The sequence below is a fragment of the Podarcis pityusensis genome (assembly GCF_964106645.2).
Source record: "Podarcis pityusensis genome assembly, chromosome: 3".
Classification (NCBI taxonomy): Eukaryota; Metazoa; Chordata; class Lepidosauria; order Squamata; family Lacertidae; genus Podarcis; species Podarcis pityusensis.
The window spans coordinates 119948285-119973741 of record NC_138026.1 but is presented as its reverse complement, the minus strand read 5'-3'; the positions used below and the strand labels follow the sequence as shown (position 1 = coordinate 119973741).

Below are 25457 nucleotides of genomic sequence, written 5' to 3'. Positions count from 1 at the left end.
AAATGGAAAGCGCAATGCTGGTGGCCAACAAAAGAGTTTTAAAGATGCTCTCAAGGCAAATCTTTAAAAATGTAGTATAAACACTGACAACTGGGAAACACTGGCCTGCGAGCGCTCCAGTTGGAGAACAGCCTTTACCAAAGGTGTCATGGGCTTTGAAGACACTCGAACTCAGGACGCAAGGGAGAAACGTGCTAAGAGGAAGGGACACTTGGCAAATCCACACCGGGATCAACTCCTGCCCGCAAACCTATGTCCCCACTGTGGAAGGACGTGTGGGTCCAGAACTGGTCTCCACAGTCACTTACGGACTCATTGTTAAAACCGTGTTTATGGAACACAATCTTATTCGGCTACGAGTGATCGCCAAAGAAGAGGTCCTGATAACGCCAAGGTTGCAGGTTCGATCCCCGTATGAGACAGCTGCATATTTCTGCATTGCAGGGGGTTGGACTGGATGACCCCACAGGGTCCCTTCCAACTCTACAATTTTATGAGCAGCTGCCGAACTGTGAGCAAAGGCGCCCCTTATTCTAGGCAATATCCAGACACCACAGCTGCATTTGCAAGTCACAATAAAACTGGCTTCTCCATCCCAGTGCCCTCCAGATATTCTGGACCACGACTCTGACCAGGGCTGATCCATCGGCTTTTTCTTATGTCCTTACATTCCTTGCTCAGGAACTGCCAGTACTCTCCGCCAAGCAAGGACCACAACATCTGGGCTGCCCCAGATCCCGAATTCTGAATGGCCTGCCATTGTTTCCAGTTCCAGCAGTGCCTCAACATAACGTCCCTTTGTCGTTTTACAAGGCAGATAGAGCAGCGCTGAGGGAAAGTCTTTGGGGTGGAGGGGAGAAGGGAACTGGGGCAGAAGACAATGGCCTCATTGATATTCCCATGTTGGGGGCAGGGTCACGCGTTGGGTGCATATGCATTCGTATTTTCTTCCTAGAGTGCGTCTGGCTGCTGAAAACAGCATGAATAATCTTTTTTTTAAAAAAAATGACTAAAGGACAAGTTTGCAATCCAAAATGTTAAAGAGTAGTAACACACCTCTCATCTCAATGCACAAGCTTCAGGCAGCTCAATAAGATTATCGGTGAATAACTTACCAAATATTTGCAAATGTGGTATTTATTTATATATATATATTTTAAAGAAACTGGGGCATCCATGGACTGGGGAGTCCTTGCGCAAAAGCCCCTTTGAATTCAAGCCACACATGTTGGTTCGCACATCCTCAGGAAAGCTCCATGCAACAGGCTTCTGTTGTGCCCATTTTGCAGATGAGCACTGAGGCTGGGAAAGCGAATTCCCTGAGACCATCCAGGGAGCTCGCGGCCAAGACTGGAACAAACATACCTTTTGCCAAGTAGGCACAGCAACTCTCTTAGCGCTTCTTCATGCAACTTAACATAAAAGTCTGGAAACGGAAAGCCCCCGGATAAAACCCTTCTTTTTAAAAAGAGTTCCTTCTGTGGTTTCCAGCTGATAATTTTATTGGTTTATTCTCTTCGTAAACTGCTTTGAGGTTTTTTTGTTTGCTTGTTTTTACAATCAGGCGGTGCATAAATTTTATGAAATAAATAATAAATAAATGTAGAGTTAACTTTTAATCATTGCATTATTATTATATTTAGTGTTGTGCTCTAGCAATATTAAAAAGCTTTATTATAAACAATTGCAATCACCGACACGCTTGTGGAAAACACAGGGTATAAATAAAAAGGATGCAGCTGTGCTTGTTTTGCACCCGAGTCTATTGTTCCACGTGACAACAAGCTCCTGTGCGACTCTTGGAAGACCCACGGACCACCACAACCCCTGCACCCTACGACAGAACACCACCACCATCCAAAGCCCTCCACCCTTCAGGTCCCGTGGAAAATGTCTCCTGGGGCAGAGGAGAACCCAACTCCTGAAATGCTTTCTGGGTCCCAAAATCCTTTCCACCTGCCCTCCGTCCGAGGGGCCTGGAAGGAGCCTTGACAGCTCTGGGGGGCATGTGTGTCTCCAGTCTTTTCCAGAGTCTTGCCTCTGCTCTTCCGTCACCCCGACCTCGGTTCATACCTCCGCTGGCGCGATGGCACCCGGTGTCTCGCCTCCCTGTGGAAAGAGAGAAAGAAGGGGAAAGAGGAAAGCAAAGCCTGAGGGTTTACCGTATTTTTCGCTCCATAAGACACACCTCGTTTTTAGAGGAGGAAAACAAGAAAAGAAAAAATTCTGAACAAAACAATGGATGTATGATTTTTGTGGTTTATGCTATGGCCACAGACATGTGATTTGACAGTGAGTTTGGGGTGACCCAATGCAAAAATCCCGAGAATCCATGTGGATCCGTGCTTTGTAACCACGTTTTTGCACCACTGCGGCCCCACGAAACAGTGGGTGCGTTATTTCTTTGGTGCAGGCTGTAGCCATGGACATGCTATGTGATCTGATGGTGAATTTGGGGTGACCCAATGCAAAAATCCTGAGGATCCATGGGCTTTTACCTCTCCCCTCCCAGGCAGCCTCCTTTATCACTAGCGTCCCTTATCTCGCTCCTGATCCCACCGATCAGCTGCTTCCTTTCAACACTCCCTTCCCTCTTGTTTGCCTTAGTGTCTTTTCCTTAGCTGGAGCAGTTTTTCGCTCCTCCTTTTCTTTTAATTTTTCTCCTCATTGATTTAGTCTTCCTGTCTCCTCTCATTGCAAGTTTGCTGTCTTTACCTCCCCCCTCCCAGGCAGCCTCCTTTATTGCTAGCATCCCTTATCTCTCTCCCCATCGGCAAATGATCAGCGGCTTCCTTTCAACACTCCCTTCCCTCTTTCAAAAAAAGAGAGCATGATCTGCTTTTTGCCCCTGGGCAATTCGGCTCCAGGGACCACGCATTCGCTCCATAAGACGCACAGACATTTCCCCTTACTTTTTAGGAGGAAAAAAGTGTGTCTTATGGAGCGAAAAATACGGTATGTCATTCCTTCCAAATGAACATGCATGTATCTGAAAGACCACCTCTCCCCTACAGACCCTTTCTGCCTGCTGAGATGGCGCCCTCTTAGTAATTCTTCAGAGACTCAGAGCAGGGCCTCCTGGCAGAGGGCCTTTTCTGTGGTGGCCCCAAGCTGCGGAAGTTGTGTCTGGCACCTTCCTTATGCCGCTTATGATGGAGACATTCCTCTTTTGACACTTGAAGTGTATGTTTTTAGGATCCGCCTTCTTTTTACGCTCGTTAGTTGTTTGAAACTGTTTTTAATGCTGTGTTTTAATGCTGTAACCTACCCTGGGACCTTAGGATGACGGGCAGGTAGTTAATAATGATGATAATGATTATCAAAATAGTAGTGGAGAGTGCCCAGCGTTGCTCAGGAATTCTAAGAACCGCCCCTCCCCAAATCAGTATATTTTTGAAATCCGTGGTTGAAATCCATGTAGTTTTGAAATGTTCAGCCTTTTTGGAAAACCTGGCGTTTGATCTCAGGAATGATAATGAAAACATTTGCTGCCAATATAATAATAATAATAATAATAATAATAATAATAATAATAATATATTATTATATTATTATATAATATATCCCCACTCTGGGAGGCTCCCAACAGAATATTAAAATACAATAGTCTATTAAACATTAAAAGCTTCCCTAAGCAGGGCTGCCTTCAGATGTCTTCTAAAAGTTTGGTAGCTGTTGTTCTCTTTGACATCTGGTGGGAAGGTGTTCCACAGGGCGGGTGCCACCACCGAGAAGGCCCTCTGCCTGGTTCCCTGTAACTTGGCTTCTCACAGCTAAAGATGCCAGAAGGCCCTCAGAGCTGGACCTCAGCATCCGGGCAGAACGATGTGGGTGGAGACGCTCCTTCAGGTATACTGGACCGATACCTTACATTTCCAGTATTTTACATTTTGTTAAAACCAATGCAGTTCTATACAGCTCAGTCCAATGTCTTGATTCCAAATGGTGCTCAGTTGTATCCAAACCCAGAAGGAATCTGCTCCTTGGTCTCAGGAACCACCATGCAAAATTTGGTTATAATATTTGGTTGAGATTCCTGCATTGCAGGGGGTTGGACTAGATGAACCTGGGGACCCCTTAGAACTCTACTACTCTATGATATCTTACGAGTTGCCAAAACGTATCGTCTGCATATTGTTTCAGGAAGTGCAAATTTGGTCTGTTCTCGTTGAGATACAAACCGTGCGAACTTACCGTGCGAACTTTCTCCTCCATCCCTCCTCGTGAACATCAAACTCCCACCCCCATTTCTGTTTGCAGTGTCATGTGACATGGCATGGCGTTATCAACGGAGGTGATACAGGGTTGCACCCTGTTATGTACTGAGTTGAATAGGATCCAAAAGGCAGCAGTCTGATTGGTCCTAGAACAATAGGGTCCAGAATGCAGCAGTCTGATTGGTCCACAGGAGCCACCCAATCCAGCTCCAGGTGGAAGTGAATCCGCAACCTGATTGGCCTACAGGTGAATCCCAGAATTAGCCAATCACATGGGGCCCATTGTGTAAATAATGTATATAAAGCAGACATTCTGGGGGAACTTCCATTCCTCCTCACCACTATGAGATGAATAAAGAGCATGAAATCCACTCCCAACTCTGAGTATATTTCATACCCCATGCTATGTGTGCCCTGGGAGGGGTGCTACCAGCTCAAGCAAGATGAAATCTAGTGTGGATTGCACACTACCTTTGAAGGTGACCCGGAAACTGCAATTAATCCAGAATGCAGCAGCTAGACTGGTGACTGGGAGCGGCCGCCGGAACCACATAACACTGGTCCTGAAAGACCTACATTGGCTCCCAGTACGTTTCCGAGCACAATTCAAAGTGTTGGTGCTGACCTTTAAAGCCCTAAATGGCCTCAGTCCTGTATACCTGAAGGAGCGTCTCTACCCCCATCGTCCAGCCCGGACACTGAGATCCAGCACCGAGGGCCTTCTGGTGGTTCCCTCATTGCGCGAAGTCAGGTTACAGGGAACCAGACAGAGGGACTTCTCAGTGGTGGCGCCCGCCCTGTGGAACGCCCTCCCTTCAGATGTGAAGGAAATAAGCAGCTATCTTATCATTAAAAGACATCTGACGGCAGCCCTGTTTAGGGAAGTTTTTAATATTTATTGCTGTATTGTTTTTAACACTTGATTGGGAGCCGCCCAGAGTGGCTGGGGAAACTCAGCCAGATGGGCAGGTAATAAATAATAAATTATTATTATATTATTATTACTACTCTTGGTCAGCAGCGGAGGATGCCAATCGGGTGCCTGGGGCAAGCCGCCCATAGGAACGGAAATCATTTCAGCTGCCTAAAGGGTTTTTATCCTAACTTGTTATAACTTGTTGTTGTTTTTATAATTGCATTAGAAATAGTTCACTATTTTTCCTAAGCCACTTTTAATCTACATTCATTTCATAAAGAAAAAGGGCAGGGCATTAAAAAAAGATTCGCCAAATAAGTAAGACTACCCATTATTTGCTGTTTTCTATGAATCCGTGAGCTCTGCCCTGCAGTGATAACAATCCATACTGTTTCCGTAATCATTTAATTCCAAGATGAAAGACAGATGAGTCAGGAGCTCCTTCACTGCAGCGGAAGGTGGCAAGGCTTTCTCAGCCTCTGAATCACGCACAGAGTATCAATCAAATCAGAGGTTGAAATGAGTTCAGGGGCATTATCCCACGACAAGCGCCCTTATTTGTTTTATTTATTTAGGTGGTCTGTATATTCCTTTATATTGTCAGGGACTGGACTGAGGAGGGGAGACGGTATAGATTTAGAACGGCGGTTTGCAGAAGGTCAAAGCTCAGAGGCTGCAGAGGGGAGAAGCTGGGAAATATTGGGAGAGGGGCAGGAGGAGGAAGAAGCTGGCAGACTCAGTGTCTTTGGAAAGCAATCCAGACCCCTCTTCTCCCAGAACTTGGCGGGCATTGAAAGTAGGAGAACAGAAAGCTCAGAGGCAGAAGGCACAGATCAGTCAGCGCAGGGATGACGTAGAATAGGAGAGACGGAGAGGGTGCCATTATCCGAGAGACGGCATTCCTTCGTCTTTCTCTGTGAATATGGAATAAAGTACTGGAGAAGTTCAGCCAGATGGGTGGTTTATAAATAAGAAATTATTATTATTATTTATTATTATTATTATTATTATTATTACTTGGTAAGAACTCTTCTTGTTTATCTACTTCTTGGCTGACACCGTGAGCGGGATCAGATTCCCTGATCCACATATGCAGTCTCCAAGTGGTTTCTTACCATCCTAAGAACACCACAAATAAAAGACTAAACAATTTTAAAAATCACATTTTAGAGCAGCACTCTTAAACATCAGCATGGATGTTCCAATGGATTTATTCGAATACTTTCGAAACGCGAAGATTTCGTTTGGTTTTTATCGTCTCATTTTGCATTGGTGCCTGTATTGCTTGTGAATTGCCTTGAGGCGTCCTTATTGGCCGAAAGGCGGCATATAAATAAAAAGAAAACATAATATAATGCCAGCAGAACAAATACACTGCAGAGGGCCTTCTCGGTGGTGGCGCCCGCCCTGTGGAACGCCCTCCCATCAGATGTCAAGGAAATAAACAACTAACTGACTTTTAGGAGACATCTGAAGGCAGCCCTGTTTAGGGAAGTTTTTAATGTTTGATGTTTTATTGTGTTTTTAATATTCTGTTGGGAGCCGCCCAGAGTGGCTGAGGAAACCTAGCCAGATGGGCAGGGTAGAAAGAAATTATCATCATCACCATTATTATTTAGGGAAAAGGCAAGTTTGCAAAACTGTGTTTGGCATGGAGAGAGAAGGGAGAGAACAGTTTTTCTCCTTCTGCCATAACACTGGAACTCATAGCTATCCAACAAGATTGAAGGCTGGAAGATTCAGGACAGATAAAAGAAAGTCCTTATTCACACAGCAGGTAGTTAAACTGTGGAACTCAATGCCACAGGAGACAGTGCGGGCCACCAGCTGTGATGGCTTTAAAAGAGGATTGGACAAATTCATGGAGGAGGAGAGGGCTAATGATGGGAAGGGTATAAATAAATAAATAAATAAATAAATAAATAAATAAATAAATAACAACAACAACAACAACAACAACATACCAGTACATTGAATATGACCTATGGATGATGTGTGCAGCCATATTACCTGCGATGACCTATTCACACATGCAAGAGACCCTTGAAGGTGCCCCCTTGGGTGTAACGGGGCCTGATCCCACAAGGCAGCCTACCTGCATCTCCGCATCGAGGCTCAAGGTCTCGTAGATGTTCTCAAAGTGCTTCTCTGGGATGGGGGGCGGCTCTTCCTCTTCCTGTTTGGGGGCCTGGCGGTGTTTTGCTGGCTGCCACTTCTGCGCTGGCTTGGGCCTCTTGCACACTTTGGCATACATGGCACTCAGCCTTTTCTCCATGTCATAGCTGGTCTGGATGGGGGCCGCTCCCTCGGGTGTCGGGCCCGGCACCTGGCCCAGGGACTGGCTGCCCTGAAAGGCTGTAGGTGGCTGCATTGGCACCCCACTGGACCCTATAGTCCTCGTGTCCCTCCTGCGCGATTCGGCGGATCCTGCAAGCGGGTCCCCTGGGGTTGCGCCACAACCTGTGCTGCTAATGATTGTCAAGTCAGAGCCCTGCCTTCTTTCCAACCGGTCCCTGGTATATAATGCCCTTTCTCCATCCTCGATGCTTTCGTAAACTTGGTTGTCGATGTTCCCATTCAGGGGTTGCGCTTCAGATACACGGGCCTCCTTCGGGGTCATCGGGAGTTTCCTGAACTGCAACGAGCTCGGGGAAGTTGCTTTCGCGCACGAAGCTCCTGATGGTCCCGAGGCTCCCAGGTGGTGCGGATCCGACTTTCCGGTCTTCTCCAGAGTTTGGTGGTTTGGGTGGTTTGCCCGCATTTCTTTTGGGGAGCTGGCGTTTCTGCGCTCGAAGTCTGCAGCGAAACCATTCGTTTGCCTCTCCGCCTGATGACTACCTGCAGATAATGAGATGCATTAATACATCGTCAGTTGGCTTTCTTTGTTCCAGTTGGGGGGGGCGAGTGAGCGCACCGCACCGGGTGCCATTTGGGGAAAGGGTGCCATCACGGCCGCTTCCCAGGATGCGTGCTGCGCTCCTGCGCTGTGCTACGCCACACACCACACCCCCGGGCGACGCACCACACCCCCAGGACGCGTGCCAGCCACACCCCCACCTGTTCCCCCCTCCGGGAGCTGCAGCATGTTGCTCCGCCACTGATTCCACGAACCCAATTTTAAAAAATTTGGGAAATGATATATAATGAATCGAAGAAAATGTTTAAAATGACATTTCTTAGAAAAAACAGAAGCATTTCTGTAAGGGATTGTAGGACAAGGCCCGCCAAGGAAAATAAAGAATTTATTCATGTATGCTACAACAGCGCCCATCACTTCCTGGCAAATAGAAGGGGAAGAAATGGAGGCAGTGAGAGATTTTACTTTCTTGGGCTCCATGATCACTGCAGATGGTGACAGCAGCCACGAAATTAAAAGACGCCTGCTTCTTGGGAGAAAAGCAATGACAAACCTAGACAGCATCTTAAAAAGCAGAGACATCACCTTGCCAACAAAGGTCCGTATAGTTAAAGCTTTGGTTTTTCCAGTAGAGATGTATGGAAGTGAGAGCAGGACCATCAAGAAGGCTGATTGCCGAAGAATTGATGCTTTTGAATTCTGGTGCTGGAGGAGACTCTTGAGAGTCCCATGGACTGCAAGAAGATCAAACCTCTCCATTCTTAAGGAAATCAGCCCTGAGTGCTCACTGGAAGGACAGATCCTGAAGCTGAGGCTCCAAGACTTTGGCCACCTCATGAGAAGAGAAGACTCCCTGGGAAAGACCCTGATGTTGGGAAAGATGGAGGGCACAAGGAGAAGGGGACGACAGAGGACAAGATGGTGGGACAGTGTTCTCGAAGCTACCAGCTTGAGTTTGGCCAAACTGCGGGAGGCAGTGGAAGACAGAAGTGCCAGGCGTGCTCTGGTCCAGGCGGACACGGCTAAATGACTAAACAACAGCAGCAGCAGCAGCAGCAGCAAGAGTCTTGATAGCACAAGGATGGAAGAATGAGGAAACCCTGACAAAGGAAAAGTGGCACGAGAAATTGATGAACTATGCCAAATTGGCTAAACTGACATATAAACTGCAAGATAAGGACAACTGTGACTTGAAAGAAGAACGGGAACTTTTTACAATTTACTTAAAAAGACAACAAAATGAATTCGACTCCTTGGCAGGTTTCGAATAAACGTACACAAATTTATTGATTTGTCAACATAGCAGATAGATAATATAAGGATTTATATAATTTCACAGTATGCAGAGAATTATATGTGTTGAAAAATCAGAGAGAGGAGCTGAGGGAAGGAAATAATAAATATGATATGTTTTGATATGTTGAAATTGTTAATTAAAAAAACTTTTTAAAAAAAAAGATTCCAGGAACCCAAATATTGAAGGATACGTTGAGGGAAGGGATGATGATATTAATTGTTGTTATTGTCATGAATATTATTATTCTGGTATCCTACCCCTCTTCAAGGAGGCTCCCAAGGCAAATAATAACAAGTAAATAATACAGTCAGCCTTAAGACGGCAAGCACAATGCAGCAGGCTTGGACTGTTAAAACTATTTAAACCGTAGCAGCTTCCAAAATGTGGAACTTCCTCTCCATAGAGTTGCATCAGCCATCCTCATTATACAGTTTCCACCCTTTGCCGAAGATGTACTGGCTTTTGGACAGTTAAAAATTGTGTGATTCCCCTCTCCTCCCCGTTGGGGCCAGCCTTGTTGTCTGATGGTACATTCTTTGGTTTGCTTATAAATCGTTTTATTGGATTTGAAGGTCTTGTGGTTATACGGTTGTAACTAGGGATGGGAAGAAATTTGACTTGGTTCGCATTTAAAGGCAAATCTACTTCATCCGCACTTTCCAGATCAATACTCCAACCGAAACGCAGGCTTCTCCAAATTTTGCAATATATGAATGGATACAAAACCAAGGGAAAGCGTGCATGAAAAAAAGCACATGTATTGGTGAAAAGAACAAGCAAAAAATACATTATTTTACGGGAAAATGCTTTGCAAAAAAAAAAAAATAGAGGCAAATTTGCAAACAAAGCTGTACTGTATATGAGGAGAGGTTTGCACTAAAATACCGATGAATTTTCACATGGACATTTTAGCAAGAATGGAAATGCACAAGTGATGTGGAACTGTAGAGAACCGAGTTTAAGGTTGGAAAAGTGAGAAACGGAGAGGAACTTAACTTGACAGATTCACACACCCACACACAACCACTTGCAACCCCCTGTAGGATGGATAAGAGGCCTCTTCAAGAAATTAATGGCTAAAAAACTCCACTGCACCTCTGTGCCATAGGCCTGAGCAAATAAATATATTTTAAGTGGCAATTGGGTGGGGGGAAGTGAACCCTGAAGGATGATATTGAAGTTGCTTACTAGTTTCCCGTTCCTCACTTGCACGGAAGTTTGAAGCACAACTCAGGCAGAAAATGTAAAGAAAGAACTAAACTAATGTTTCTGAAGGCAGCCCTGTTTGGGGAAGCTTTCAATATTTGATGAATTATCGTATTTTAATATTTTGCTGGAAGCCGCCCAGAAGGGCTGGGGAAACCCAGCCAGATGGGCAGGGTATACATCATCATCACCATCATCATCATCATCATCATCATTATTATTATTATGCATCCCTGATTCCCGCTGTGCACCTTAGTAAGGTAAAGGGACCCCTGACCATTAGGTCCAGTAGTGGCTGACTCTGGGGTTGCGGCGCTCATCTCTCTTTATTGGCCAAGGGAGCCGGCATACAGCTTCCAGGCCATGTGGCCAGCATGACTAAGCCGCTTCTGGCGAATCAGAGCAGCGCACGGAAACGCCGTTTACCTTCCCGCCAGAGTGGTACCTATTTATCTACTTGCACTTTGATGTGCTTTCGAACTGCTAGGTTGGCAGGAGCAGGGACCGAGCAACAGGAGCTCACCCCGTCGCGGGGATTCGAACAGCCGACCTTCTGATCGGCAAGTCCTAGGCTCTGTGGTTTAACCCACAGCGCCACCCGTGTCCTACTGTGCACCTTAAAACACCCCATATTCTAGATCTCCATGAACATAGCTGCCTTATATTGAGTCACACCATTGAGCCCATCTAGCTCAGTATTGTCCACACAGGCTGGCAGAAGCTCTTTAAGATTTCAGGCAGGGGACATTTGCCAGCCTTACCTGGCGATTCCAGCAATGGAAGCTGAGACCTTCTGCATGAAAAGCACCTGCTCTACCTCTGAGTTAGGGTCCATGACTGAGGAGTAGCTGGGCGGATAGAGGATTAAGCGGGCATTTTTGCAAAGCCTTGACATGGCTCCTTCCCATTACCACGAACAGCGCCAAAGCCTTTGATCCTGCGGTTACAGTTCGGGTTTTCTGCAAAGCAAACACTGGTTCGGCAAGTATCTCCGACGAAGGGCCCCACCTAGGCTCAAGCAGGCCACCCGTTTGTTTCCCTGCCAGGGAATTTGCACACTTCACAAGACACACACAAACACACGTGTGTGTGAGAGAGAGCGAGAGCAGAATCCAGGCTTTCCTTTCCTCTCCTGTTTTTGCAGCGAATCTGTTCCCCGCAACACCTCAGCAATCGTTTGGCCGAGCGCCGACGCTTGTAATAAGTTTGTTCCTTTGGTTAAGCGTTTAAAGCCACGGAACAGGTTTCAACACTGTCTGCAGAAGCTGTCAATTGCTGGGTCTGGCAGAGAGAACTCGCCCGGCAGGTTCGCTCTGCGGAAGATGAAATAACCGAGCGCAGTCTAGTGGCTTGGCCTAGGACCAGAGAGGCTTTAGAGGCTGTTGTCTGCATTTCCCTCCCCACCCTACCCCACCCCCCACGGAGCGAACACCAGTTTTGCAAGGTGGGGGCGGGTGGAAGGGTTGACCTCTTCATCCTCCCCTTGGCGCTGCTCTGATTCAGAGAGCCCTGTGGCTGCTTCAAATCATACAACTGGCTCCCACATCACACGTGTCAGTGCGGCAGCGTGGTTGCAGCGTTGGAGCAGGGCCTGGGAAGTCAGGGTTCAAATCCTGGCTTGGTGATGAAGCTCGTTGGGTGACCTTGGGATGGTGACACTGCCTCTCTCAGCCTACCTTTCAGGGTTGTTGTGGGGCCACCTTGAGCTCCTTTGGAGGAAAAGATGGGATGCAAATGCAACTAATTGCCATAATAATGAACCAACCACATGAATTGACCTGGACCCTGCAATCATCATGTCAGGCCTTCTTTGCGTCCCTCCACCGTGAGAGGTCCAGGAAGTGGCAACACGAGAACGGGGCCTTCTCTGCAGTGGCCCCCCACCTGTGGAATGCTCTGCCCAGGGAGGCTCCTAGAGATGGAAGCCCTGTGGGGCTCAAATGGTTTGGCTCTATTTATTCCATAAGATTTATACGCCACTTGGCTGCTAAAAAAAACAAAACCTCAAAGCGGTTTGCGAAGAAGATAAAACAAAAAAACCAATAAGAAAAGTTAGCAACAGTAACGTAAGTCTTCCGAAGAGTTAAAACAGCAAGAAACTGAAAACTTGCATCAACTTTCTAAATATCTGGGTAGGCTCTAGTCTTGTGGTGCGTTTGTGTATGTACACACCAGTGCCAGATTTATGTATAAGCTAAACAAGATATACAGCTGAGGGCCACACTCTCTTGGGGACCCCCCAAAAAACTAAAGGGAAAGAAACCTGGATGTACATTTCAAAAATATAACAAAAAAACCAATAAAATAAAACCTACATACAGCAACAGTGTTTTGTGTTGTATATGGACCTATTAGGTCCATAAATTACCATGCAGCATATATTCAACACAAAAAGCAGCGACAATTTGTTGTTGACAAAGGACAGCTGGACAGATCAAGGGCCCCATTACCTTCAGGAGCTTAGGGCCTCATCAATCCTAAATATGGCCCAAGTACACGCAGAAACTGGGACATGGGTGGCGCTGTGGGCTAAACCACAGAGCCTAGGACTTGCCGATCAGAAGGTCAGCTGTTCTAATCCCCGCTACGGGGTGAGCTCCCGTTGCTGGTCCCTGCTCCTGCCAACCTAGCAGTTCGGAAGCACCTCAAAGTGCAAGTAGATGAATAGGTACCACTCTGGCGGGAAGGTAAACGGCATTTCCGTGCGCTGCTCTGGTTCACCAGAAGCAGCTTAGTCATGTTGGCCACATGACCCGGAAGCTGTACGCCGGCTCCCTCGGCCAATAAAGCGAGATGAGCGCCGCAACCCCAGAGTCGGTCATGACTGGACCTAATGGTCAGGAGTCCCTTTACCTTTACACACAGAAAAAGGGAAGGGAATCCCCTGCTATCTAACTGGAGGCTCGTTCACTAGCGCTGATTTGATACTATCCCTAATAATAGTTTTTTAAAAGAGGAACCAAAAAGGGATGCCTGACTCCTAACCAAGCCTGTTCACAACATAAACAGAACAGGGATGTCCTGTTTAGGACGGAAGGAAGGAAGGAGCAAGGATCCTGAGGTTTCCATGCAGAGAAGGGGGTTTTTCTGTTTCACACTGACTTCCGCAAACACTTGTTGTTCTGGCTCCACTGTTCTGCCACAGGGCACTGCCAAACAGCCTGCTTATTGAGCATTCACCCTGATTTGTTGGCAGGGAGATTAGTTGCCTGGCTATTGAACGCACGCCCCTTCTGGTTTGTTTGTGAGCAAGTTTCATGACTTCGGGTCAAAGCAAGTGCCTTATCACTTTCCTTTTCGCCAAAAGTCTGATCTCCTGGGGAACGCGGAGTTTGTTGCGGCAGAGCTCAAAACAAACTAGGATTGTGCGGCCTGAATTTTCTGGACATATCAGTGAATCCCTAGCCCCCAAATGGCGACAGGTTCCCAGCAGTAAGACCAACTGGAAGAAAATGTTTCTGCTTCCTTCCTGCTTTTGCTCCTGCAAAGAGCACATTGCAGGTGGGTTCGGAGCGCCTCAGGCAGAGATTCAGTGCTGCACAAATTCCAAAAGCAGTGGAACTGGACCTAGGAACATAGGAAGCTGTTTATCCTGAGACCATTGCTCTATATAACTTAGTACTTCCTGCCCTGGCTGGCAGCAGCCCTTAACTGTTTCAAGCAGGACTCTCCACTGTAAGAGCTAGTCCCGAGTTTCCCAAAACTTGGGTTTCCAGGTGTTGTTGGACTACAACTCCCATCATCCCTAGCTAGCAGGACCGGTGGTCAGGGATGATGGGAATTGTAGTCCAAAAACAGCTAGAGACCTAGGTTTGGGAAACCCTGAGCTAGTCAACAGTGCACTTTAAACAGAAGTTGGATGGCCATCTGTCATTGACGCTATAGTTGAGATTTGTGCATTGCAGCGGGCTGGGCTGGATGACCTCTGAGGTCCCTTCCAACTCTGATTTTATGCTTCTGCAAATGCAATTAACAAACAATGGGAGAAATTGGAAGGATCTCAAAAGAGAAGATAGACAGGGATTGGAAGGTGTTTAAAGGATACTTGCAAAACCATATTGAAAAATCAGAACTCCTATTAGAATAAACAAGTTCCGTTTTAAATACTGAAATACTAAATAAGATGGATAACAATGTGTAATAGAAAAAGAAGCATGAAATTAGGTTAAAGGTGTGTGAAAGAAAGTAATAGAAGTGGAAAGAAATTGCAATTGAGTAGATTGGAAATCTAACACAAAGGTGGTGTGAGGGGTGGTGGATGGTGATAGGAAAAGGAATTATCTGTGGGACTGAATGTAGCTATGTTTGAATATTTTTAAGGATTGTATGAAATGTATGTTTGTATGCTTGTATATTCGCAATATGTGTGTATTAATGTTGAATTATTTTAACAATAAAAACTTTTCAAAAAATAATAATAATGGCGCAACTGTCCTTGCAAAGGGCTTTTGTGGTTCTCTTTCCCCAGGGTTAAAGTGTTAAGCGTCCACTGCTCTCGGATTTTTGTTTTTGCTCTGCAGCCAGGGCAGGGAGGCCATGTCAACACACAGCAACACACGCCCAGCTGTATCCAGGGCCGGCTGCCCACAACTCAGCGCTGTCTTCTCAACTCTCCAAATGCCCCGGCTCTTTCTCAGCTAAGAGCTGCTCTCCAGCAAACCGCAATGACTCATCAAGCTTGGCTCTCCGGGTGCCGGGAGCCACACAAGCACACAAACGTCCCATGCCTGCGTCCCACAGGAGGGCACCCCCAGAACCCCCCAGGCTCAGGAGCCAATAAGTCTCCCCTGCCCACTCTCTGCCTGCTCAGGAGATTCGTCCACGGTGCAAGGGGGGTGCGCTCCCTCTGGCTGGAATATGTCTTCCCCCACAGCTCCAGCCTCGCACTTAGCCAACAGCAGTTTGGTGTGGAATTACTGCTGGAAGATTCCCCTGTCTCTGGGGGAAGCAGGAGCAAGCAAAAGAAGAAATGTGGTCAGCGCTGGAGCGGAGCGTTAACTGTTTCTACCAGAACAGCCGTGTTAGGCTCCTGCAGCTGGGTAGGCGAAGGGGTGGGTGTTTCGCACGCAGAACGTCCCAAGTTCAAGTCCCCAGCATCTCTAGGCAAGGCTGGGCAAGACCTCTGTAAGAGCTGCGGCCAAACAATGTGGAAAATACCGGGCTAGGTGGACGCGGGTGGCGCTGTGGGTTAAACCACAGAGCCTAGGACTTGCCGATCAAAGGTTGGCAGTTTGAATCCCCATGATGGGGTGAGCTCCCGTTGCTCGGTCCCAGCTCCTGCCAACCTAGCAGTTCGAAAACACATCAAAGTGCAAGTAGATAAATAGGTACCACTCTGGCAGGAAGGTAAATAGCGTTTCCGTGCACTGCTCTGGTTCACCAGAAGCGGCTAAGTCATGCTGGCCACATGACCCGGAAGCTGTACGCTGGCTCCCTCGGCCAATAAAGCGAGATGAGCGCCGCAATCCCAGAGTTGTCCATGACTGGACCTAATGGTCAGGGGTCCCTTTACCTTTTAGGTGGACAGAAGGCACATTTAGTATACCTGAAGCAGCATCTCCACCCCTATCGTCCAGCACTGAGGGTCTTCTGGCGGTTCCCTCCCTACAAGAAGTGAGGTTACAGGGAACCAGGCAGAGGGCCTTCTCAGTGGTGGTGCCCACCCTGTGGAACGTCCTCCCATCAGATGTCAAGGAGATAAATAACTATCTGACATTTAGAAGACATCTGAAGGCAGCCCTGTTTAGAGGAGTTTTTTAAAGTTTGATGTTTTATTCTGTTTTTAATGTTCTGTTGAAAGCTGCCCAGAGTGGCTGAGGAAACCTAGCCAGATGGGTGGGGTAGAAATAAATCATCATCATCATCATCATCATCATTATTTAGGAAAAAGGCGAGTGAGGGACGAGTTTGCAAAATTGTGTGTGGCATGGAGAGAGAAGGGAGAGAACAGTTTTTCTCCTTCTGCCATAACACTGGAACTCATAGATACCCAACAAAGTTGAAGGCTGGAAGATTCAGGACAGATAAAAGAAAGTCCTTATTCACGCAGCAGGTAGTTAAACTGTGGAACTCACTGCCACAGGAGACAGTGTGGGCCACCAGCTGGGATGGCTTTAAAAGAGGATTGGACAAATTCATGGAGGAGGAGAGGGCTAACGATGGCTACTGGCCACGATGGGAAAGCTCTGCCTCCACAGCTGGAAGCAGCAAGGCTTCTGAATAGCAGTTGTTGGAAACTACAGGAGGAGAGAGTTGGCCTTGGGTTCGAATCCTGCTTGCGGGTTTCACATGGGCACCTCATTGGCCACTGTGAGAACAGGATGCTGGACTAGATGAGGCACTGGGTTGGACTAGATCAGCAGGGGGCCGGTCCACTGTCCCTCAGACCTTGTGGGGGGCCGGACTATATTTTTTTGGGGGGGATGAACAAATTCCTATGCCCCACAAATAATCCAGAGATGCATTTTAAATAAAAGGACACATTCTACTCATGTAAAAACACGCTGATTCCTGGACCATCCACATGCCAGATTTAGAAGGTGATTGGGCCGCATCCAGCCCCCGGGCCTTAGTTTGCCTACCCATTGACTAGAATCAGGCATGTCCAACAGGTAGATCGTGATCTACCATTAGAATGTGGGGGTGTCCCAGGTAGATCGCGGGATGAAGTTTAGTGATCGCCTTTGGCCAACCTTCCCCTAAAAAAAGCTGAACAACTCCTGGCAACGACAATGGGTAGATCACAGCTGGTCTTTTTATACTGTGAGTAGATTGCAGTCTCTTTGGAGTTGGACGTGCCTGGACTAAATGATTGTCAGGGTCCCTTCTAACTCTACCATTCTATAAGTACGGCTAACCACACTACCTTCTTGGGAGAAAAGCAATGACAAACCTAGACAGCATCTTAAAAAGCAGAGACATCACCTTGCCGACAAAGGTCTGTATAGTTAAAGCCATGGTTTTCCCAGTAGTGAAGTATGGAAGTGAGAGCTGGACCATAAAGAAGGCTGGTCGCCGAAGAATGGATGCTTATGAATTGTGGTGCTGGAGGAGACTCTGGAGAGTCCCATGGACTGCAAGAAGATCAAACCTCTCCATTCTGAAGGAAATCAGCCCTGAGTGCTCACTGGAAGGACAGATCCTGAAGCTGAGGCTTCAATACTTTGGCTACCTCAGGAGAAGAGAAGACTCCCTGGAAAAGACCCTGATGTTGGGAAAGATGGAGGGCAACAAGGAGAATGGGACGACAGAGGACAAGATGGTGGGACAGTGTTCTCAAAGCTACCAGCATGAGTTTGACCAAACTGCGGGAGGCAGTGGAAGACAGGAGTGCCTGGCGTGCTCTGGTCCAGGGGGTCATGAAGAGTCGGACACGACTAAACAACAACAACCACACTAGAGGGTCTCTGATGTGTCTGAAACAAAATCCAAATGAAACTCTGCCCTGCCACCCTCCACCTACAATGCGGTCTGTGCCTCAAGCTTTCTGCCCCGAGAATTAAAAACGGCTGCCTGCGGGGAGTTAAAGGGATTGTTCTCTTTGCTCTCTGTGAACTCAGGGATAAAGATCAAAAAGGTCTGAAAGCTGGGCTGGGAGTGGGGGGTGGAGAGGTGAAAGTAAAGCCCCTTTCCTGTTCCGGGGAAATCTCTTCCCAATGCATAGCCCAGTCTTCCCCAACCAGACGCCCTCCTGATGCGTGGGGCTACGGCTCCCATCACCGCCCCCCTGCCAGCACAACTGTCCAGAACATGTGGAGGGCACCAGGTTGGGGCAGGCTGCCGCCATCTCGCCCCTGGCCCCAGCCTAGCCGGAATCACCCAGATGTCCCCTTAAAGCCACCATCCCCATCTGGCAGATAATCCACGTTAAATAGATTCCAATCGCCTTACGCTCACGGCAGGCAGAGGCATCTCGGGACTTATGCCGGAGAGACCCTCCAACAGGGGAAAGCCCACTGCAGCGCTCAGATTCACGCACAAAAGGGCTGTTAACTTGGGGAGGGGGAGCAGTGTGCTTGCCTGACCATTGCCCCAGAGCCACAGGGTTCCGTCCTCTCCCCCATGCTTTTTAACATCTACATGAAGCCGCTGGGAGAGATCATCAGGGGGTTTGGGCTGGGTGTTCATCAGTATGCAGATGATACCCAGCTCTACCTCTCTTTAAATCAGAACCAGTGAAGGTGGTGAAGGTCCTGTGTGAGTGCCTGGAGGCGGCTGGAGGATGGATGGCGGCTAACAGATTGAGGCTGAATCCTGACAAGACAGAAGTACAGTTTTGGGGCGACAGGAGGCGGGTGGGTGTGGAGGACTCCCTGGTCCTGAATGGGGTAACTGTGCCCCTGATGGACCAGGTGTGCAGCCTGGGGGTCATTTTGGACTCACCGCTGTCCATGGAGACACAGGTCAATTCTGTGTCCAGGGCAGGCGTCTCCCAGCTCCACCTGGTACGCAGGCTGAGACCCTATCTGCCACGGAGTGTCTCGCCAGAGTAGTGCATGCTCTGGTTATCTCCCGCTTGGACTATTGCAATGCGCTCTACGTGGGGCTACCTTTAAAGGTGAACCGGAAACTACAACTAATCCAGAATGCGGCAGCTGGACTGGTGACTGGCTGCCGAGACCATATGACACTGGTCCTGAAAGACCTACACTGGCTCCCAGTACGTTTCCGAGCACAATTCAAAGTGTTGGTGCTGACCTTTAAAGTCCTAAACAGCCTCGGTCCAGTATCCCTGAAGGAGCGTCTCCACCCCCATCGTTCTGCCAGGACACTGAGGTCCAGCTCCGAGGGCCTTCTGGCAGTTGCCTCTTTGCGAGAAGCCAAGTTACAGAGAACCAGGCAGAGGGCCTTCTCGGTGGTGGTGACCTCCCTGTGGAATGCCCTCCCACCAGATGTCAAAGAGATAAACAACTACCTAACATTTAGAGGACTTCAGGGAAGTTTATAATGTGTGACATTTTAATGTATTTTTAATCTTTGTTGGAAGCCGCCCAGAGTGGCTGGGGAAATCCAGCCAGATGGGCGGGGTACAAATAATAAATTATTATTGTTATTATTATTATTACTTGGATCCTGCAGAGTGGCCTGAGAAGCGGGACAAGAGCCACCATCAAATAACCAAAGGGCTGTCCCATGGGAGGTGAAGCAAGCCAGCTTTCTGCTGCTCTGGTGTGGAGGACCCAATCCGATGGGTTCAAATGGCAAGAAAGTAGATTCCGACTAAACATTCAGAAGAATTTTCCGCCCACCAGTGGAATGGCCTCCCGCAGAAAGTGATGGACTCTCCTTCCTTGGAGGTTTTTAAGCAGAGGTTGGGTGGCCGTCTGTCAGGGATGCTTTAGCTGAGATTCCTGCATTGCAGGGGTTGGAGAAGATGAACCATGAGGTCCCATTCCAGCTCTATGATTACAGGGGTGGATTGAAGGCTTCGTTGTAAACGTGGGCCAGCTGTGGAACTTCACAGAGTCGTCATTACCCAACATCCCAATCTATAACATGCCCTGAATTAGGTTCTGCTGGCAGAGATGGCCTTTAACTACAGAGGGGGGAATATGGCAGCTGCACCTAAGCAGCAGGTTCAGGGAGGAATTAAAATGTCTGGGAATGGGAAGTGATGTCGTTCAGGCGGCCGTTCCATTAAATCAGTAGGACTCACTTCCAAATACAGTGGTGCCTCGCAAGACGAAATTAATCCGTTCCGCGAGTGTCTTCGTCTAGCGGTTTTTTCGTCTTGCGAAGCAACCCTATTAGCGGCTTAACGGATTAGCGCTATTAGCGATTTAGCGGCTATTAAAGGCTTATCGGCTTAGCGGATTAGCTGCTAAAAGGCTATTAAAGGCTTAGCGGCTTAGATAAAGGGGGGGGGAGCGAAAAAAAAATCTCAAGACTCGCAAGACATTTTCGTCTTGCGAAGCAAGCCCATAGGGAAATTCGTCCTGCGAAGCAACTCAAAAACGGAAAACCCTTTCGTCTAGCGGGTTTTCCGTCTTGCGAGGCATTCGTCTTGCGGGGCACCACTGTAATGTGTAAGATACAGTTGTACCTTGGTTGTCGAACAGAATCTGTTCTGGAAGTCCGTTCGACTTCCGAAAATGTTCGAAAACCAAGACACGGCTTCCAATTGGCTGCAGGAGCTTTCTGCACTCGGCTGGAAGCCTCAGAAGAACGTTCGCAAACCAGAACACTCACTTCCAGGTTTGCGGCATTTGGGAGCCAAAACGGATGAGTACCAAGGCGTTTGACAACCAAGGTATGGCTGTACTTCCACATGGCAGTTTACTGTGGACTCGGCCCTGCTCTGCCTTCCAAGTTTTGTACAGTGTCTGCACAATACCATCCTCATCGAAATACGACCCCTTATTATTTCCCCCAATTATTAAATGTTCCATTGAGTTCATGGGAAGTGTTCTGAAGGAGAGTGCCCCTCCCCCGCCGGCCGGTCCCTAAAATATCAGACTCCTGCTCCACAGCAACTCTGAGCAGGGCTTTCTGTGTGGTTGCCCCTACTCTGTGGAAAACCATCCCTGGTGAGAAACAATGGGTGCCCACAATCTGTCCTTTTTTGCAAACAACTGAAGGCATTTTTTTATTATTATTATTTTTTTGGAGACAAGCTTGGGTGGAAAGGTCTCTAGCCTTATATATTCATCCTGCATTGCTTAAAAAAACCTTTCTTCGGTTTGCTATTTTTGCATGGTTTCGAAAACTATATTAACTGTTTTTATGGCGTGTCTGCAAACTGCCTTGAGACACTCATTAAAAAGTCAGTTGACCGATTGACTGATGGGCTGGTGGAATAAAACCAATCAATAAATGTGTCAGAATTGAATAAGCTCCCAGCCAGGATCCACCTGCCTTCCTCAGCTGCCAGGAGATGTTGTTTTGATGTTCCCTCTCGCTATCTTATCTCTCATCGCCTCCCAGGAACTGATTGCACACACCTCCCTGATTTCTTGACTCCCATGGGACAGGTTTCTGACTCGCCCATGGCTAGAGAAGAGGGAGCCACGCTTGCCAGCCGCTTTCTGCCACACACACACACACCCGCCACCATAGTAGTCAGGCTCAGGAAACCACTTTGCAAGGCTTATGACATCACCAGGAGGTAACGTGTGGCCATGAGCAATGCCAACAGGAGATTCGGCGGCAACATGTGGGAGTGGAAGAACCACATTTAGGCATGTGCAAAGTCAGGCTTGGGGGCCTAATCCGGCCTGCCAGTTGGTTTAATGTGGACCCTGCAGCAGTTTATTTTCTGGGGGGGAAATCCTTCAAAAAGCTCAACAACTTCTATCCTAAGAAAAGCTCAACAACTTTGGGGTAAAATGCCAAAACATCAACAACTTCAATCCTAAATAAGGTCAACAACTCTTTGGTCAGCTCTCACACATGTTCACTTCATCAAACCTGGCCCTCTTTGAAAAAAGTTTGGACACCCCTGACATATGTAGTTAAACTATGGCTGGCCACTTCCCTGAACAGGGCTGCCTTCGGATGCCTTCTAAATCTCAGGTAGTTGTTTACCTCTTTGACATCTGGTGGGAGGGCGTTCCACAGGGCAGGTGCCACCATCGAGAAGGCCCTCTGCCTGGTTCCCTGTAGCTTTGCTTATCACAGGGAGGGAACCGCCAGAAGGTCCTCTGTGCTGGACTTCAATGTCTGGGCAGAACGATGGGGATGGAGACGCTCCTTCAGATATACTGGACCGAGGCCGTTTAGGGCTTTAAAGGTCAACACCAACACTTTGAATTGTGCTCGGAAACGTACTGGGAGCCAATGTAGGTCTTTCAAGACCGGTGTTGTATGGTTTCGGCAGCCACTCCCAGTCACCAGTCTAGCTGCCACATTCTGGCTTAATTGCAGTTTCCGGGTCACCTTCAAAGGTAGCCCCACGTAGAGCGCATTGCAGATAACTAGAGCATGCTCCACTCTGGCGAGACAGCCTGCGGGCAGGAAGGGTCTCAGCCTGTGTTGCAGATGGAGCTGATAAACAGCTGCCCTGGACACAGAATTGACCTGCGCCTCCATGGACAGCTGTGAGTCCAGAATGACTCCCAGGCTGCGCACCTGGTCCTTCAGAGGCACAGTTACCCCATTCAGGACCAGGGAGTCCTCCACACCCGCCCACCTCCTGTCCCCCCACAAACAGTACTTCTGTCTTGTCAGGATTCATCCTCAATCTGTTAGCCGCCATCCATCCTCCAACCACCTCCAGACACTCATACAGGACCTTCACTGCCTTCACTGGTTCTGATTTGAAAGAGAGGTAGAGCTGGGTATCATCCGCATACTGATGGACACCCAGCCCAAACCCCCTGATGATCTCTCCCAGCGGCTGCATGTAGATGTTGAAAAGCATGGGGGAGAGGACGGAACCCTGAGGCACCCCACAAGTGAGAGCCCAGGGGTCTGAACACTCATCCCCCACCACCACTTTCTGAACACGCCCCAGGAGGAAGGAGCGGAACCACTGTATGACAGTGCCCCCAGCTCCCAGCCCCTCTAGACGGTCCAGAAGGATGTTATGGTCGAAGGTATCAAAAGCCGCTGAGGAATCACAGCTAAAGCATCCTTGGCAGGTGGTCGTCCCCCCAAACCTCTGCTTAAAAACCTCCAAGGAAGGAGAGATCCCCCATTTCCAAGGTAGCGCAGTCACTCCGCCGCTTCCCGAAGCGCAAAAAGTCTGGTAAGAACAGCGATGGGAAATGGTGCTGGAAAGGATAACAGCCACTAGCTTGCAATGGTGTGTGTAACAAGAGGAATGCTCTGTAAGTGAGTGACACCGTTTAACCCCTGTGCAAGTTTTGCGTGAGCCGGTCAGCTGCCTGGAAGTAGCCAAGAATTGCTCGCTTCCGCCTGAGATGCCCCAGGCATTAAGGTCATCCGAGGAAGTCGTTCTTAGGGTTCCCTGCCTCCCATCTCCATGGGATTTGGCAGGTGGGAACAGAAAACTGGGCTTCCTCAGTGCTGGTTCTCTGCTTCTTAAAAAAATGCCCCCTTGCACATGGCCTCCCCCTACATATTTCAGGCACCACATGGAAACAGATTTATTTGGCTGTGGCTTTCAAAGGCTGGATGCTTTCATTTGCCGGCTGCTTTCAGTGTTTTATGGGTTTATTGCTGTTTTTATTGTTCTCGTGACCTTTACAGTTCTGTTTTGTTTCTGCAGTTCTTCTGCATTTAATTTGGCCTTGTTTTTTTAAAAAAAACGTGCTTGCCACCTTGGAAGAAATAATGTTCACTTTAGAAGTCAGGATAAGGAATTGACTAAATAAAAATAGGTGTGTGAAGGGGTATTTAGCAGAGGAGCTTTGCTGAAGGGACTTGCTAGGTTAGGGATGAGGGGTGGAGGGAATTGGGTTCTGTTCTCACTTAAAAGCGAACCAACCCGATTTGCTATTTCCAAAATAAAAAGCAGACCAAAAACTCAGGCACCTTTGAAAAGCAGACTTCTCTAAATCTTGAAATGCAGTTCTCCGGCTAAGTGATGTATAAAGGTAAAGGGACCACTGACCATTAGGTCCAGTCGTGGCCAACTCTGGGGTTGCGACGCTCATCTCGCTTTATTGGCCGAGGGAGCCGGCGTACAGCTTCCGGGTCATGTGGCCAGCGTGACTAAGCCGCTTCTGGCGAAACCAGAGCAGCGCACGGAAACGCCATTTACCTTCCCGCCGGAGCGGTACCTATTTATCTACTTGCACTTTGACATGCTTTCGAACTGCTAGGTGGGCAGGAACAGCGACCAAGCAACGGGAGCTCACCCCATCACAGGGATTTGAACCGCCGACCTTCTGATCGGCAAGTCCTAGGCTCTGTGGTTTAACCCACAGCGGCACCCGAAAACGGCAAATCCTGGGGTGAAGTGTACATTGAAAGACCCATGTTGGTGAAAATAATACACACAAATGTACTAGACTGCAGCAGGGCCGTCTTTAACATATGTGCTGCCAGGGTGCAAAGATCCACCTAGCGCCCCCAAATTTAGTTTAGTCGCCCCCAAATTAACTTTTATTGAGCTTTTTGGGGTGGGGGAAGCCAAAGTTGTTGGCCTTTTTAGGGGGCAAACTCAAAAAAGTTGTTGAACTTTTGGGGGGGATCACTCACTTGTAACAACGACACAGCAAGAAAAACTGCTTTTGTTTCCTTACTTGTCGGGAATATTTGACGCTACGGACTAACAGAGAGACGGGGGGAGAGGGACTTCCACTCCATTGCTTTTCACTGCCGGCAATCGAGAGGGACTGGTATACAGTAGGTATACATTTGGTACCCCCCCTGAATTCAGCCCCTGGGTGCCTTGCACCCCTTGCACCCCCGGGTAAAGACGGCCCTGTACTGCAGGAAATTGCTTTTTGAGGAAAATATGTATTTTGGAAAAATTCACACTAAAATGCTAGTAGTTTGCATGACGATTTATTTTTATTTTTTTAAAGTGAACTGATATGGAAATGAAGACTGGAACTATGAGAGAAACCAGAACTGACCCATTTGACTAACCCTATGCTAAGTCAAAGCAAACCACTATCCAAATTAGGGCATGAGTGGTTTCCCCCTTGCCCTGTTCCTGTTCCCAGGGAAAACCTGCTCTTCAGTGCTAAATCGGAACAAACATCAATACAGAGAAAACCCGGATTGCCATTTGCTCCGATTGCACACTTTTGAGCAGTGGGATAAGAGGAAGTGGCGATAAGCCCTTAGCCCCTTACAATATGGCCCCTTTGCATGTTTACTCAGAGAGTCCTGCTGAGTTGCATTGGACAAGCAAGTCTGCTGAAAACTGCAGCCTTGCTGAAACAATGAAGTCTTGCAAAATCTGAGCTGCCTGATCAAAATAGAAGGCGGCGCAGCAGCTCAGGTTTAGCAAAGTTCACCTGAAAGAGTCTACACTGAGTTTCAGTTGAGAGCTTAGGTTCAGCAAACATTATCTATATCAGGTTTAAACAGGAGATGCCCTGATTAGGCTCT

At 48.0% G+C, this 25457-nt stretch overlaps 1 protein-coding gene across 4 annotated transcripts in view; it reads right to left on the bottom strand.

The window, feature by feature from the left end:
• Positions 1 to 1476: 1476 nt before the first annotated feature.
• LOC308474615 (uncharacterized protein) overlaps positions 1477 to 25457 on the bottom strand; it is a 79213-nt gene continuing 55232 nt past the window's right edge. For 3 of the 4 annotated variants that reach the window (XM_081001145.1, XM_081001146.1, XM_081001144.1), the window contains 2 exons: positions 7229 to 7971; positions 1477 to 2109 (listed from right to left, as the gene is read on the bottom strand). In XM_081001145.1, the coding sequence (XP_080857271.1) occupies positions 2068 to 2109; positions 7229 to 7971 (785 nt within the window). In that variant the 3' untranslated portion in view covers positions 1477 to 2067. The remainder of the gene's footprint in view (positions 2110 to 7228; positions 7972 to 25457) is intronic. The other variant, XM_081001147.1, reaches the window with a different exon arrangement.